At 36.5% G+C, this 15,019-nt stretch overlaps 1 protein-coding gene and 1 pseudogene across 1 annotated transcript; both read left to right on the top strand.

Moving 5' to 3' along the window:
• The first annotated feature begins 3,853 nt into the window (after positions 1-3,853).
• On the top strand, positions 3,854-6,743 carry LOC134741757 (organic cation transporter protein-like). The gene is made up of 3 exons (XM_063674650.1): positions 3,854-4,272; positions 4,967-5,374; positions 5,990-6,743. The coding sequence occupies exons 1-3, from the start codon at positions 3,929-3,931 to the stop codon at positions 6,741-6,743; spliced, it is 1,506 nt and encodes a 501-aa protein (XP_063530720.1). The 5' UTR covers positions 3,854-3,928.
• A 3,555-nt stretch (positions 6,744-10,298) lies between these two features.
• Positions 10,299-14,111, top strand: LOC134741756 (solute carrier family 22 member 1-like; annotated as a pseudogene).
• The last annotated feature ends 908 nt before the right edge of the window (positions 14,112-15,019 follow it).

Here is a 15,019-nt window from a genome sequence, read left to right as displayed (position 1 = left end):
AGTAGGACCATTCCGGGCTTTCCGCGGCGACCACTTTTGCTGCCGTACATGCGCGCTTACACCAACTGTTTTAGTTAAGCCTTCGTGTTCCTAACAGCTGGTACTCGCATATATATCTCTGTACTTGAAAATGGATATGAAAATAAACTAGTTGAACTCGGTGCCAAGCCAAATCTTAAAAAGCGTCAACACACTGTCGAACCAAATGCCGACCCTGGTGCGGCTCGATAAGAAGGAAAGAAAGCTGTCCATTTATTGTTTGTTTGCACCGACTTCAAACATATCTGTTGCATATAGAAGGGATGATATTTTATTTTATCCTTTTTAAAGTCGGTCGTACTTTTAGGGTCCCGTACCTCAATAGGAAAAAACGGAACCCTTATAAGATAACTTTGTTGTCCGTCCGTCCGTCCGTCGGTCTGTCTGTCAAGAACCTCTATCTCCGGAATGCGTAAAGGTATCGAGTTGAAATAAAAACATATACTTAGGTCTACAGCCCCTTGAATCTGTGAACAAATTTAACTTCTATGTTAACGCAAAAAAACATGGCCGTTTAAATTTTTTTAAAAAGTTAAATTTGTACGGAGCCCTCGGTGGGCGAGTCCGACTCGCACTCGGCCGGTTTTTTTAAGTTAATTTTATATTTCCGTTTGTACCTAACAACGTATGGATTATATGTTGAAGTGGCTGCCAGTTATTGCGTCATAATGCAGAGTCACAAAGGCGATATTTTCATTTACTCTATGTTGTATGTCATACTGGTCTGGGGCAAAGCAGCAGATACCTACAATTTTGAATTTTGAGAGGGACCGTGCGCGTTGAAGGGCCTGCCACCACGTGACCTAATTGACTTCATGTCGATAAGAAGATGCTACCCCTTTACAGTTGACATATGCGGCTTGAGAACTCTAACTTGACATTGCCACTTCGCGCTAATAAACAAGGGCTCCTGTTCATGCAAGCTCCATATGCTCGTAAATGCTATAAGCGAAGTAAAAACAGTTAACGGCACTCAACACAAGTTATCAAAGCGGAGCCAAGCCCGCAATACTTACCAATATTTATGTTAGTTCGCATTTAACCCACTGAAGCTCCACTTGTTTTCACTTTAAACTGCGCGCAAAACTTCAGAGCGCAATCGAAGTTCAACTTTCACAAAGTCTTGTGTATTTTTAGTGTTTTATGGATCGGTCTTGGTTTTATTAAAACTCGTGCACTGCACCGAAACAAAAGGTTTTGCGGGCCATATAAATGTACCTGCTATATTTTTGTTCAACTATAATGGTATAATATAAAGAATTCATATTATGAATTATAAGTCTATTTCCTTCACAATGCAAGCCATGGCACTGACTTTTGTAGAAGTAACTTGATGGCATAATGTTATATTGAAGCACTCCTTATTAACAAATCTATCGTTATCGGACACCAGAATTTAACGATCCAGACAAACCACCAAATGCCAGAACCACCAAAATCAAATATCGTAACTGTATTATTGGGCAAAACCATTTATAAATGTAATAATTAGTACAAATCGATACAAAACAAAGCTCTCAATAGGTACACGTAAAATATCTACCTTTCATTATATAAGTAACCATTGTTCTACAGCCTATTGTAAATTATATGGAATTAATGGCTTCTACCTTTTAATACAGCTATTATGAGTGGTAATAAATTAAGCACAGCGCGATGCAGACAAGGAATTAAAGAAACTGGATGTAAGCACCATCTGCCGTCCGCTGTGCAGATAAATTTACGGTAAACTTATTATTATAAATTTATTCAAGGGTTAAAGTACGTGAGGTATTTGTTCGCATCAAGAAAATTTTAATGGTATTGTCAATTAAATCCAGGCTGTTAGAATGAAGAACATATATTATTTGATTGTCTTACCAATATCCACTAAATCCACTTACTAATTTCAGAAGTGCTATACTTTAAGCCCTTTAAGGTATTTAAAATTGATTGATTATTGCATCAAAACTTGACTTAAATCAACTATAGAGGTCAAAATAATACCACAGTAATTATAGTTAGGTCATACGCATTTTGTTGTATTCTGCAATATTAAAAAGTTTTATACAAGATTGAACTTATTTATTTAAAAAAAAAATTTTTTGTCGTCGACAACAGCTAGTCATAAACCGACACTTCCCTCATCAACAGATCTTCGGCCTCAGAATGCAACCGAATCCATTTACGCCTCTCGGCATATTCGCTCCCATTGCGCGCAGTGCCAGTGAAGCCAACTCGAAGTTACATTCCAACTTCAAAATGATGTGATTTTATTATCATTCGCGCGTCCATGTCGCTACTACAGTACAGCCACGCTCCGTGATTGTTATGCCATTTAGGGTTCTAGCTAAATTGGACATTCCATAGCGGAAGTATTGAACAAGTTGAACAGCCAATTTACCTAGGACCCTAAATGGCTCAACAATCGCGGAGCGTGATGTATTTGCGTGAACGAGACGCACAGGCGAATTACAAGAAAATCGGATCATTTTGAAGTCAAAATGTAAGTTCAAATTTGGCCTCAGTGCCATTGTAAATTATTATGTGAAAATTTTAAAACTGTGATCGCCTGCAATGAAATTAATTTCACGGTATGTCGGCTGCGTGCGATTGAAATGTGACATTTATTATCGGCCTCTGAAATTGGTTTACCTTTTGTTAATAAAAATCAATGCACTTATGACATCTATTACAGTTTTTAAAAAACAATGCAAATAATTATTAAGATCAACCGGGATAAATGCGTCACTTGGGTTAAATATGCGTCTATTAAGATGTTTTCTAAACGGAACATTTTAAAACTATTACAACCCTCTATATGTTGTATGGGCATCGACCTTTGAATGTAGACAGCTATAAAGGGGCCCACCAATTACCAATTACCAGTCCGCCGGACGATATCGGCCTGTCAGTTGTTCGGAACTGTCAAATTTTTGTTCTAACTCGGATATCGGAAGGCGCCTATGACAAAAACGGTTGCAGGAGAGTGCCATTGGCATTAAGTCCGCCTTTTTTGCGTTATTTTTCCTTTTTTTTGTAATAATGATTTATTAAATGCATTAATAAATAAGTACAGAGAAACATATATCTTACATTTTACTTCCTTCCGACGTTCGATATCGGATCGGACAATGTGAAAACGCTCTAACTAGGACCCTAAAAAAATATTGCTTATTAGTGCAGTCAGACTTTTACTTTAGGATATTGAATTAAGTAAGATGTGTGATGCGCTTAATGCTGGTGATGGTGGTTTACAATTCCTGCTAGAGCTTCCTTCTGGCGGCAGAGAGTTGCAGTAATACCCGCTATTTTTGACATAAGTGGATAAAATTATGATTACTTACTCAGACATTTTTAAATTGTAATTTTGAATTTATTTGATAATGTAATGTATATTATGTAATAAAATTGTATTTTTGAATTTATCAAATAATGTAAATTGTATGTACTGACGATCATAATATAAATTCGTGTAGATTAGTCTAAGATAATTTATATTGTAATTTTATATTATGAGAATAAATATCTAAATCTAAAAATCTATTGTGTAGGTTATTTTCGGTATGTCATCAGCAATGTTAAATCGTGTGTAATTTCGTCACATTTCGTATGTTCTGCCGTTCACCGGCCCAGGCGTGTATAGCAACAACTGTGCTGGCTTTTAGCGCGTAATTCAATTTTGTATAGGAAATCGACCATTCACGCGCCTACATTTTCTAAAGTCGCATCTTTCTATAGACAAAATTGGTTTGCCAGACTATAATAGACAAAAACCTATTTTTAATGTGTCAAACCTCATGTCTAACAAAACGTTTGTGAACGTATATCATACATGCTGCCAAAATCATGCCAATTTTTTTTCTGTAAATCAGTAAACAAAACATTTATCTTTTGAATTTTTTGTACCATGGTAGTAATAAATCCAGTAGAGGTATATTTTAAGAAATTTACACATTACCACCTTTACTTTATAATCATTTTTTTCGCTACCAAATTTATGACTGTTTGGCATACCCTTAACATGATTTTTCTGTCGCCGCCGATGCAGTATACTTGTGGCGGCAATGAAATGGCAAAAGAAAACGTGTGTCCCTGTGATAATCCAGTCTGGGATCACAGCATGTTCACGAAAACAGTGCAGACGAAATTTGGGATTATATGCGACAAAAAGTGGCTCATTAGTTTGAGTGAAAGCATTTCTTTCTTCGGTTTGCTAGTAGGAGCCTTAGTTTTTGGAGTTTTGTCTGACAGGTAAACTTAACTTACAGTATGTAGGTAAGATGCTTTGAACATCCTAATTTACATAACACTAGCTTTTGCCCGCGGCTTCGCCCGCGTGATTTAAGAATCTATGTCGTTTTGTCCAATGTATAGGGTGGGTACGCAGTCTTATACTCATGTTTATTATAATTATGTTTCATGCAGCAAGGTCGCATAATACACGAAGTCGCTTTCAGTACACAAAGGCTTACATTACATAGGCATACAGAACCCAAAGAGCCAGATTTCATGGTTTCGGAGAAATCATTGCTTTTGGTGTTCTCAGTGAACCAGCATGCACTAACTTAACTTTAGTAAGTAACTTGATTGTTTCAAAAAGTAAGAGTGCAAGTCGCATGTGTGTTAACAGCATATAATTGAAAATATTAACAGATTTGAGTAAAAACCTATTTTAATGTTTATTAGGAGTCACGTTGAATTCCCGAGCCAGGTTCTCTATCATTGACCTACTTTTGCAACTGAACGCAAAATCGTGTATAAATGCCAAGTTTTTCTTCCCCCGGAAAAACTGTGAGATTTAAAACGCTCTAATTCTAAGGAAGCGGAGCTTTGTCGATATTTTGCCAGCTTCTCCGTCTGCCCCCAACTCAAAGCAAATCACATGGATTAAAACTATCCATCTAGCACAATTTTTTTATGTAATATATATTTTTTTTGTTTTTAGATATGGACGCCTAATGATATATGCCGTATGCCAGTTAATCATCAGCTTGGCAGGTTGTTTAGTGACCGTCACTCCCACGTTTTTGCTATTCTGCTTTACGAGATTCTTCGAAGGCGCTGGCTCTGGCGGCGCAATCGTCGCCGGCTACGTACTGTGCGTGGAGTTCTGTGGAACTGACTACCGCCCGACCGTATCTACATTCATTCACATCGCCTCTAACTTGGGACTCATCTGTCTGGCTGGCATATCTTACCTACTAAGGGATTGCGATCAATTCCAACTAGCGGTCTCTGTGCCTGTCATGTTCTGTGCCACCATAAAATTCTTGCTCTTAGAGTCGCCGAAATGGTTAATGGACAAAAACAAGAAAGAGGAGGCGATTAAAGTCATGGAAAAGTTTTGTCGCTTGTGAGTATATAATGTAATATTTTATAATACATACCATATGTCATTTTTGCTCGAACCCATTACAGTGGCACATTAATCTCAGGGTAGTTAACTTGTCTCCTTTTTTACGGGCCCATACAAATGATTGACGGCAATGACAGCATAAGCTAGCCTACTTTATATCTTTCTGGTGTTAAAACGGTCGAGCTGGAGTTGAATTAAATATTAGTGGCGCTACGGTCCGTCCTTTTAATACAAAGAGGTTTTTTTGGAAAAAAACTTCCCTTTGTATTAAAAGGACGCAGATGCCGCGAAGTAAGAGGGAATTCATCTATGAGTAAAGGATGAAATACCTATACATTGTGGAATTTCCTGTATAAATAAATCTTAGTCTATTAAAAGCGCCATCTACAATTGGTATTCAATTTATTTTAATATTTTTAGACATTTAAAATTTGTTGGAAATCTTTGTATTATAATGAGGACTGGACTGTGAATACACAAATTTTGCAAAAACTTGGCTACACATATACCTGTCCTATAAGGTCCATACTTGACGTAGCATTTGGCATGAAAACTTTGCGTGATCTCTAAGCTTTTACTCACTTGTGAATAAAATTAAGTCCATTGTTTCAGCAATAAAACACCCTACGATACGGTCAGAGCTGAGATTGAAACATACCTTTCATCGCAAAGTGATATAAAAACAGAGAACATGAAATTTTACCACATCTTTAAATATAGAAGCCACACTAAGAATTTTTTTCTTATGGCGTATCTATATTTCGTTTGTGGCTTGTGCTACTACGGAGTTTCACAGTTCATAGGGAAAATGAGCCCACAAGTTCATAAAAATACAGTGATTAATGGGGCCTTATTAATGTTAGGGACCATTGTTAGCATGTTTGTAGTAAATAGGTTCGGGAGAAGACCATTCCTTAGAACAACTATGTTTTTAGCTGGTGTGTTCATGTTAATCGTAGTTTGTGTGCCGGTGACTTTCAATCCTTCTTGGATAAGAACAATGTTTGCCGGTTTATCTAGTTCTTGCTATTATATGTCTTTTATTGTTATTTTTCTTTACGGTGTAGAATTATTTCCTACAAATATACGTAGTTCTACGTTAGGTGTTTTATCACTTGTGTCCAGATTTGGGCAGGTTATAAGTCCTCAAATAAATGCTTTATCGAATACTGCGGCGGCTTGTACGTTTGGAATTTCAGCTCTTATTGGAGCTCTTCTAACTTTTTTGTTACCTGAGACAAGAGGAGTCGCACTACCTTCTAGCTTAGAAGATAGTCATCATGTTAGATTTCTCGATCGAGTTAGCGCCATTTCGACAGCTGACGACACGCAACCATCGAAGTCATCGTCATCAGTCAAAACCTAGCAACACTCGAAATTAACACGTTCCCTGTCCATAGGGCATACCGCGAACCACGTTCGACGTGTTGCCTCCCTGTCACACTTACGTACGAATTTACACGTCGAACGTGGTTCGCGGTATGCCCTCAGGTGCCCACAATGTGGGGTCATGAAGCTTATTTTCAGAAGTCCGTGCTTCCACTATAGGTTCACAACTTCAAAGTGAAAGCACACTTGGACGTGTGACTTGGCATATGGTACATATTTGGTACAGTGAACATGTTAATGCGTAAATGTAATAATGCAAGTAATAATATCAAAACCATGGAAATTAGTTATGCATTCAAACATTCATAAAATTTTATATTTACATGTAGGTATTTTTAAGAGGACTATTTTAGCAGCACTCAGGAAGATCTTACAATAAATATTGTTTCATAACCCTGTATTTTTTATGTAGCTGATAATCTTATTTTAATCTTAGTTTACCAAATCTGTTCGCAAAACAGTACAACTAAAAGTACAAAATCATTTATGAACTATTTTTTTCTTATGATATTTGAATTTATTAAAAAAGTTGATCAATTAGCCTGCACTGGCTAGGATACGTCGTACATGAAAAATATCAATGATCCTACCCAAAGAGTAAAGTATATTATTTATATATCCTACCTCTCACGTCGAATGTCCTTCGAATCTATTTTGGTTGGCCATATTTTAAAAAATAATTAAAGGAATACTTTTTACCGCTTTTTGTATCACTTAAATACTTAAATGTTACATTTCTAAATAAATGACTGTGCTAAACTTTCAAGAAAATGGCTACAATTTACGTGACAGCTACTCTATACAAAAATGAACCAGGGACCACCATTCGTTGCGAGAGAGACGTGAAAACTGAAGAAGGTCTATGGAGGGCAAGTCCTTTATTTTATTATTCGATTCGACATTGCGCGTTATTGCAGAAACAAAAACCGCAGGCGAAAAATATGAATAAAGTTAGATGTTTTATCACCTGGGCCTTGTTTCCCCCAAAAGAAATGCTTGGCCATATTATGTTGGAATTAAATATGTAATTACCCTTAATACTCACATCATCACAACCAGAAGTAAAACCTTCCAGATGAACAGCTGCTAGACGCCTGGATGCCTGGATCCAGTAGTAAGGATAAAATAGTAAACTACCTAGTCATGTTGTTATCATTATCATATACCATTTCCCGGGCTATAGTTCGTTTTTTTGCATTAGAAAGAAGATAGGCGATCTTGACGTGTCTTTTTATTAAAAATAACTTCTGAAAAATTAGTCACAGCAAATATGTTACAATTATAAATCAATCATATACATACTATCATAAGTAATATAAAAGCTAATTTTTGAAAAGCGTTATTCAATATTTTTCAATAAAAAGACACATCAAAAGTTGTTTACTTTTTTCTAGTGCTAAAAAAACCGGCTAAGTGCGAGTCAGACTCGCGCACGAAGGGTTCCGTACCATTACGCAAAAAAACGGCAAAAAAATCACGTTTGTTGTATGGCAGCCCCCCTTAAATATTAATTTTATTCTGTTTTTAGTATTTGTTGTTATAGCGGCAACAGAAATACATCATCTTTGAAAATTTCAACTGTGTAGCTATCACGGTTCATGAGATACAGCCTGGTGACAGACGGACAGACAGACGGACAGACGGACAGCGGAGTCTTAGTAATAGGGTCCCGTTTTTACCCTTTGGGTACGGAACCTTAAAAACGAACAGCTCTCCGTTCAAGAAAAAGGAAGCTTGGGAAGCTTAATACGAGGACTTCCTTTCTCTATCGCACACGCATAATTATAAAATAGCTGTCCCGCCGGCCATCAAAGACACTGAGCGAGCGGGACAACAATATAAATACGCGCGTGCGAACACGAACGTCCTTTCTTTATAGTTCTATCTACAAATATTATAAAATACTATCCCCCTTATTCATAAAACTTTACGGGCCTGATTTATTTAAATTATGTTTTATCCCTTTCTTACAAATACATAAGTCAAAATGGCAGCCATATAACAGGGTGACATTAAATTGGTGATACAAAACACTTGATTGTGGCTCAGTTAATGCCCAATAGTATACTACAGTAACTCCGTTGTTAAAATTAGCTGTATTTAATTATCGCTAATTTTCTAATAAAACAAATAATTAAAGTCCCGAAGTGTGGTTACCCCACGTTAAATACCTAACTGTCATACCTGTCACTCGATGTTTTCAATGTAAGTTAGTAATTATCGATATCACCATTAGTGACATTCGTGTAACTAAAGCCAATCTCCATTGTATCGGTCATAATCTTACAATCGAAGAAAAGGGGAATCGGCGGGCCAAATTGGCGTTTGCATCCACACCACCTGATTTGATCAGACAATTTAATCAGATTAGCACAAAACTGTTCCCGTCTGGACTGGCCTTAAGCTGTGTAGTCTTATGTACCCTGATACATTTATGGTAATAATAAGCGAATCAATTTAAATTAAATTATTTATTAATTGTACGTATACTACCGAATGTAACAGAATCTTAAAATACCAACGTTTCAATAAGTAGTGTGCACCTACTTTACCTAAACGTATTTTAAGATGTGTGCAAAATGCCCACCGCCTTCCTGGACACGAAGTCTAATTCATATGATTGATTTTGAGTCTGCATTGGCTTTCACAGAATTGAACACCTCAATTATCTTTTGGCGAAGTTCATAGACGGTATTTGATTCCCGTGCGTACACTCTCCTTTTAATTTCGCCCCGCAAAGGATGTCGAGTCGGCCATGCGAAGATTGGGAGTTCGAGACGGCTTTGCGACTGGGCCGTTTCGTCCAATCCATCTGTCAGGGAACTCTTGCTCCAAATGATTTCGCACACTTAGAGCAAACTGCGCTGGTGCACCATCTTGCCGGAAATGAGGATTCTCCAAATTTTGCTCCGACACTTCTTGTAGCAAAATCGTCAACACGTTTCTCGAGAATAATTTTCTTAAATTTTATTGTAAAACCGAAATCTTGCATAAAATCTTATTTTCTTTGACAAGTGACAAGTACTAATCAAAACACGTTTACATCATAAACTGTGGCAGGTGATTGATAACCAAAGAGGAAAATGTTCATTTGAAATCATTTAACCTTTTCTTTGTTTATCATTATGTTAGGATAACCATGTGAAGCCTAAAAAAACGGGATAAAATAAAAAATTTAAACAAATTACTATTGATTATTTTTAAAGCATCAGACTTAATTGAGGGGCTTAGTTTAGGGAAGATGTATGTAAAACATTGATTTTGTATCACCAATTTAATGTCACCCTGTATAGTTACATTCATGTTACATTACTCTCACAAAATTTTAATGTTATTAGGCCTTACTCGTTTTTTTTCTAGTACCTACAAACCGTTTTGAAATGTACAACTTTTTATTAAATTGACATCACATAAAATAACAAGACATTGACAATTACTGGAACGTCATTTTCTATTCACATCGCTGTATCGCTTTCTTGGCGGGACATTTTAGTTTCAATTTAGTAAAAAAAATTTAATATATATATCAGCATTCATTTGAATAGCAGCGATGTCGATCTTCAGCTATATTTTTAGAACTGCAGCTTCGAATCCGATCGAGGCACGATTCAATGTTATCACCAAATACCATTGGCTGGTTTACTTTGTAGTATTTATAAGCAAAGTTCCAGCAATATGGCACATACTCAACCTGATGATTTTAAATCCTGCTATGACGTACACATGTGGTGGTACTGGTGGTGGAGACCGAGTACGGCTGGTGGACGCGGAAGTGTGTCCATGCAGTAACCCTACATGGGACAAAAGCGTGTTCACGGAGACCGTACAGACTAAATTTGGGTTGATTTGTGAAAGGAAAAAAGAAATCAGCTTATCGGAAACATGTGCATATGGTGGAATGTTAGTCGGAGCTTTCTTGTTCGGACTATTATCTGACAGGTAACTGAAAGGGAATATTACGCAAAACTCTGCGTAGGGGGCGCCACTACAACAATCCATCACAGGGTCTACCGCGAAACAAAAAACAACCGGCCAAGTGCGAGTCGGACTCGCGCACCGAGGGTTCCGTACTTTTTAGTATTTGTTGGTATAGCGGCAACAGAAATACATCATCTGTAAAAATTCCACTGTCTAGCTATCACGGTTCATGAGATACAGCCTGCTGACAGACAGACATACAGACAGACAAACGGACAGACGGACCGCGAGTCTTAGTAATGGGTCCCGTTTTTACCTTTGGGTACGGAACCCTAAAAACAGTTTAAGGCACAGTATGTATAAGTTACTCTATGGTTTAAGATAGGCGCTAGTGCTGCACTCTGGTGGCAGAACATTGCAGTAATACCCCCTATTAAATTTAATAAATTTCTCGAATATGATTAAGGATCGCCATTCGATGGAGAAATGTGACCAGTATTATGGAAACCCTTGGGAATGGGACTGTGACATAGTTTAAAATTATGTGCTTCATAGTTTTCAGATGTATCTATATTTTTTTAATTTAGGTGTTCGTTTCTTTTGATTTGAAGCTTTATCCTCGCGCTAGAGGCTACTTCCCACGGTCCTAATACGCAATTGAAAATCATTATTATTATTATTATTGAGTGAAACAGTTGCTTTTTTTGTTTCGTTCGCTTTTAAAACGAATCAAATTCAATTATATTTTCTAATACCATTGATACAAATGTGTCTGTCAAGTTTTCTTGTACGGAGGGCCGCTAGAGTAATTTAAGATAGATGCTCAGAATTTAACGACTCATTTGAGTTATTTGTATTTGAGTGATATCTCTCACCAAAATTGAATCACTAAAATAGGTATGTTAAATCGATTTCCTAAGCATAAAGTTAAAATAATAATAACTATTAAAATACAGCTTTTCTTGTTTTGGGAACCAAAACAGGAAAAAGTTAATGTAAACATGAAAAAATAAAAAATAAAGGTTTACAAGGTACACTGAAGGTATAACTACATACTTTTAGTGCTGTATGTCAGACAAGTCTTAGCTTCTTTCTAATGCTAAAAACAAAACGAACCTCTGAAGTCAAATATTCCAGCGAAATAATAATAAAAACACGTATGGCACAAGTCCCTTGACTTAACCGATAAATTCTTTTCAGATTTGGGCGTCTAATGATGTTCAGCATAAGCTTCGTTCTCACCGGAATTGCTGGAGTTGCTGTCAGCCAGTCACCAAACATGATAGCATTCTTTGCCTTCAGATTCTTCGAAGGCCTCGGTGCCGGTGGTAACATCGTCACCAGCTTCGTACTCTTAATCGAATACACTGGTTTGAAATATCGGGAAACTATCACAGCGGTGTACCACTTACCTATTAATTTAGGTCACCTATTAATAGCTGGAGTTTCGTATGGACTGAGAGACGCTTTTAAATTTCAGCTAGTCATTTCTATTCCCATGTTCTTGTTCGGGTTTGCTGTTTTCTTTTTAAACGAATCTCCGTTGTGGCTGCTAACTAGAAAGTACAAAGAAAGAACTGTGAAGGCGATGCAGTCGATTGCGAAGTTGTGAGTATTCATTTATGTGATATTTCATTATCATCAACCACACCAGCAAATTTGACACTACTTACTAAGTCATACTAAGGCATTTATCCACTACACGAGAAAATGTCTTACAAAATGTGAGTCAGATAAAACAACCGTCTCAGTTAAAACCTATTCCAAACGCTCTCTATAGTAAGTAAATATGTACACACGTAAAATTAGTGCATTTAATTGTATATAATTTATAATAATTTTCCATTTAACATTCACTGGCTATTTAGACATATTTTTTGATATTTTATCGTCGCAACAAGTATGGTATAGTGAAGACAAAATACACACAGGTATAACAATATCTGAATGTAAAGGGCGCTCAGGGGGCTCACATTGCAACAAAGAGCAAGTTCAACCGCTATTTAAAGTTGGATAGGTTATTTAGTTACCTTTTGCCCCTCAGAGCGAAAAATAGAAGCCCCGCGAAGCAGAGCCGCGTCGACTTCCCACCAAGTCGTAATTGCTATAGGTATTTGTAAGATAAATATACAAAAATAATATAATCTGTAAATAAGCAAAGCTCATAAAGCTCATTTTATGGAATACTGCACCTAATATAAATTCACACGTATAAACAAAAAGGTAAATTTTTCAGTTATTTACAAATAATTAATATTTTATACAAAACTCTATTTGATTTGTTTTATAAACTGGAGCTATATAAACTAATTACAGACCTAGATATACCTCATGTAATTGTATGTGCAAAGTTTCATTACAGTCCAATACAGCAATTTTCATAATTATTTTTAGCTTTTGTGCATAATTTAGTACAAATATTTTATAAGTGCATTTTAGTTACTGTATGTCCTATGTTCGTGATTTTTTTTCTATCGAGCCAAAGTCAAAAACTCAGTATTCGAATTGATACAGTGGTCCTTCGAGAAAGGCTTCAAGATTGCTAATTAAACTTATAGCAGCCGTATTGTGATTCAAAAAACGCTGCGGCTTTTTAAAAACTTCGTTTTCTAGACCAAGTGCATCTTAAGATATCGTATTCGTTCAGTAATATTTAAATTTAGATTACAAAAATAACTTCAAATAACTGTATATAATTAATTGACACTGTAATGTTGCCTTAACTTAATTCAACCCATTTTTTTTCAGCAATAAGAAGCCAGATAGAAGTATCAGCGCAGATATCGATGCATACTATTACAGTACCCAAGGCACTCAGCAAGAAAAAATTCAACTCTACCACATATTCAAATATAGAAGACCTACCATTAACCTGTTTTGTATGGCTTACATGTACCTCGTTTGCGGCATGGGATACTACGGCGTTTCACAGTATATATCCAAGATGAGTGGTAAAATCCATGCTAATATAGCAATTTCTGCTGCCCTAGTGATGCCAGGTTCTTTTTTGAGCGTATACCTGCTCAACAAAATTGGTAGGAAACCTTTTCTTTTTTCGACTAATTTATTGGCTGGCGCATTTATGTTAATTACTGTTATAGTGCCTAGTAACTTCGATCCAACTTGGCTAAGAGTGCTCTTTGCATGCATTTCAAATTGTTTCTTTTTCATGTCCTTTATTGTGGTCTTCCTTTATGGGGTGGAACTATTCCCGACTCAGATACGCAATTCGGCGCTGGGTGTTTTGTCTCTATTGTCCAGGGCAGGTATGATGATTGCTCCGCAGATCAATATCCTGAATCCGATTGTAGCGGGTTATGTGTTTGCCGTCCTGGCTCTAATAGGCGGCCTCTTAACTATTTTCTTACCTGAGACAAAGAACCGGGAGCTGCCATCCACTTTGAAATAAGCTGGATCAAGAGGGTAGGTAGGTACCAAAGACTTTTTTTTTGTAAGTATATTGCGTCCATAATCTTGACGCATTTGCAGTTACATAGCAGATATTTAATTATTTTCTCAAGGGTGCGTGCGTAGTGAGGAATATGTTAAAAAACCGCGATTAGATGAGATTAACCATACTAATCGCGGTTTTTTTTCTTGTTGGCTTTCACAAGTTTGGCCAAGTTTGGCAATAATAAGAAATTCTACAAACTTTAATGCTGAATGTAATGCTATTCAAATGTTTATAAAGCAGACATAATTTTTCTTGGCAAAATTGAAGGAAATGAAACAGATAAATTTGTTATCGATACAGTCATAGATTAATAAATAAAAGCTTCTACTTGCTCTAAATTACCGAGAAGTGTCATGCAAATGCAAATCAATTACAAAAATGAGCACATAATTTCCTTAGTACATATATAGGTATTTGTTGATGCTGATGATGGTATCCTGTTATCCCTCATAAGGGCCATAGGTCAAATTGTACTGGTAGCCATGGTAACTCCAGGTTTAACCGGTTAATCCCGGGTTAGTGGATTGGTGTAAGTGGCCCTAAGTATTTCAAGATCAAGACGAAATTATTTAAATTAAGTACTTACTTTGTTAAAAATAAAACCATATATTGTTAAAAACTAACTGAATTTAATTTTTTATAGTAAATTATAAATCAAAACACACACACAAAACATGTCGCGCGAGTGACTAAAAATACGTGAGTGAAACCGCAAAATTAGCTAAGTTAGTACCTATGACTCACAATAGTTTAAATTCGATCAATTATAAATCATATTTTTTTCTATGTTGCATTGTTGCACATACAAACCTCTCCAAAACCACAGGGCGGACACGCTATACATAGAAAATCACTCGCGTTTCTGACGCGTCATGCGTCAT

This window comes from Cydia strobilella, chromosome 5 (genome assembly GCF_947568885.1).
Source record: "Cydia strobilella chromosome 5, ilCydStro3.1, whole genome shotgun sequence".
Lineage (NCBI taxonomy): Eukaryota > Metazoa > Arthropoda > Insecta > Lepidoptera > Tortricidae > Cydia > Cydia strobilella.
This window is presented reverse-complemented; position numbering and strand designations above follow the sequence as displayed.

Excerpts from the sequence above, each read along its gene's own strand:
- LOC134741757 (XM_063674650.1), top strand. The coding sequence starts at position 3,929 with ATGGTAGTAATAAATCCAGTAGAGGTATATTTTAAGAAATTTACACAT. Across the intron at positions 4,273-4,966 it reads TTTGGAGTTTTGTCTGACAG|ATATGGACGCCTAATGATAT; the intron begins GTAAACTTAACT and ends TTTTGTTTTTAG. Across the intron at positions 5,375-5,989 it reads ATGGAAAAGTTTTGTCGCTT|CAATAAAACACCCTACGATA; the intron begins GTGAGTATATAA and ends CCATTGTTTCAG.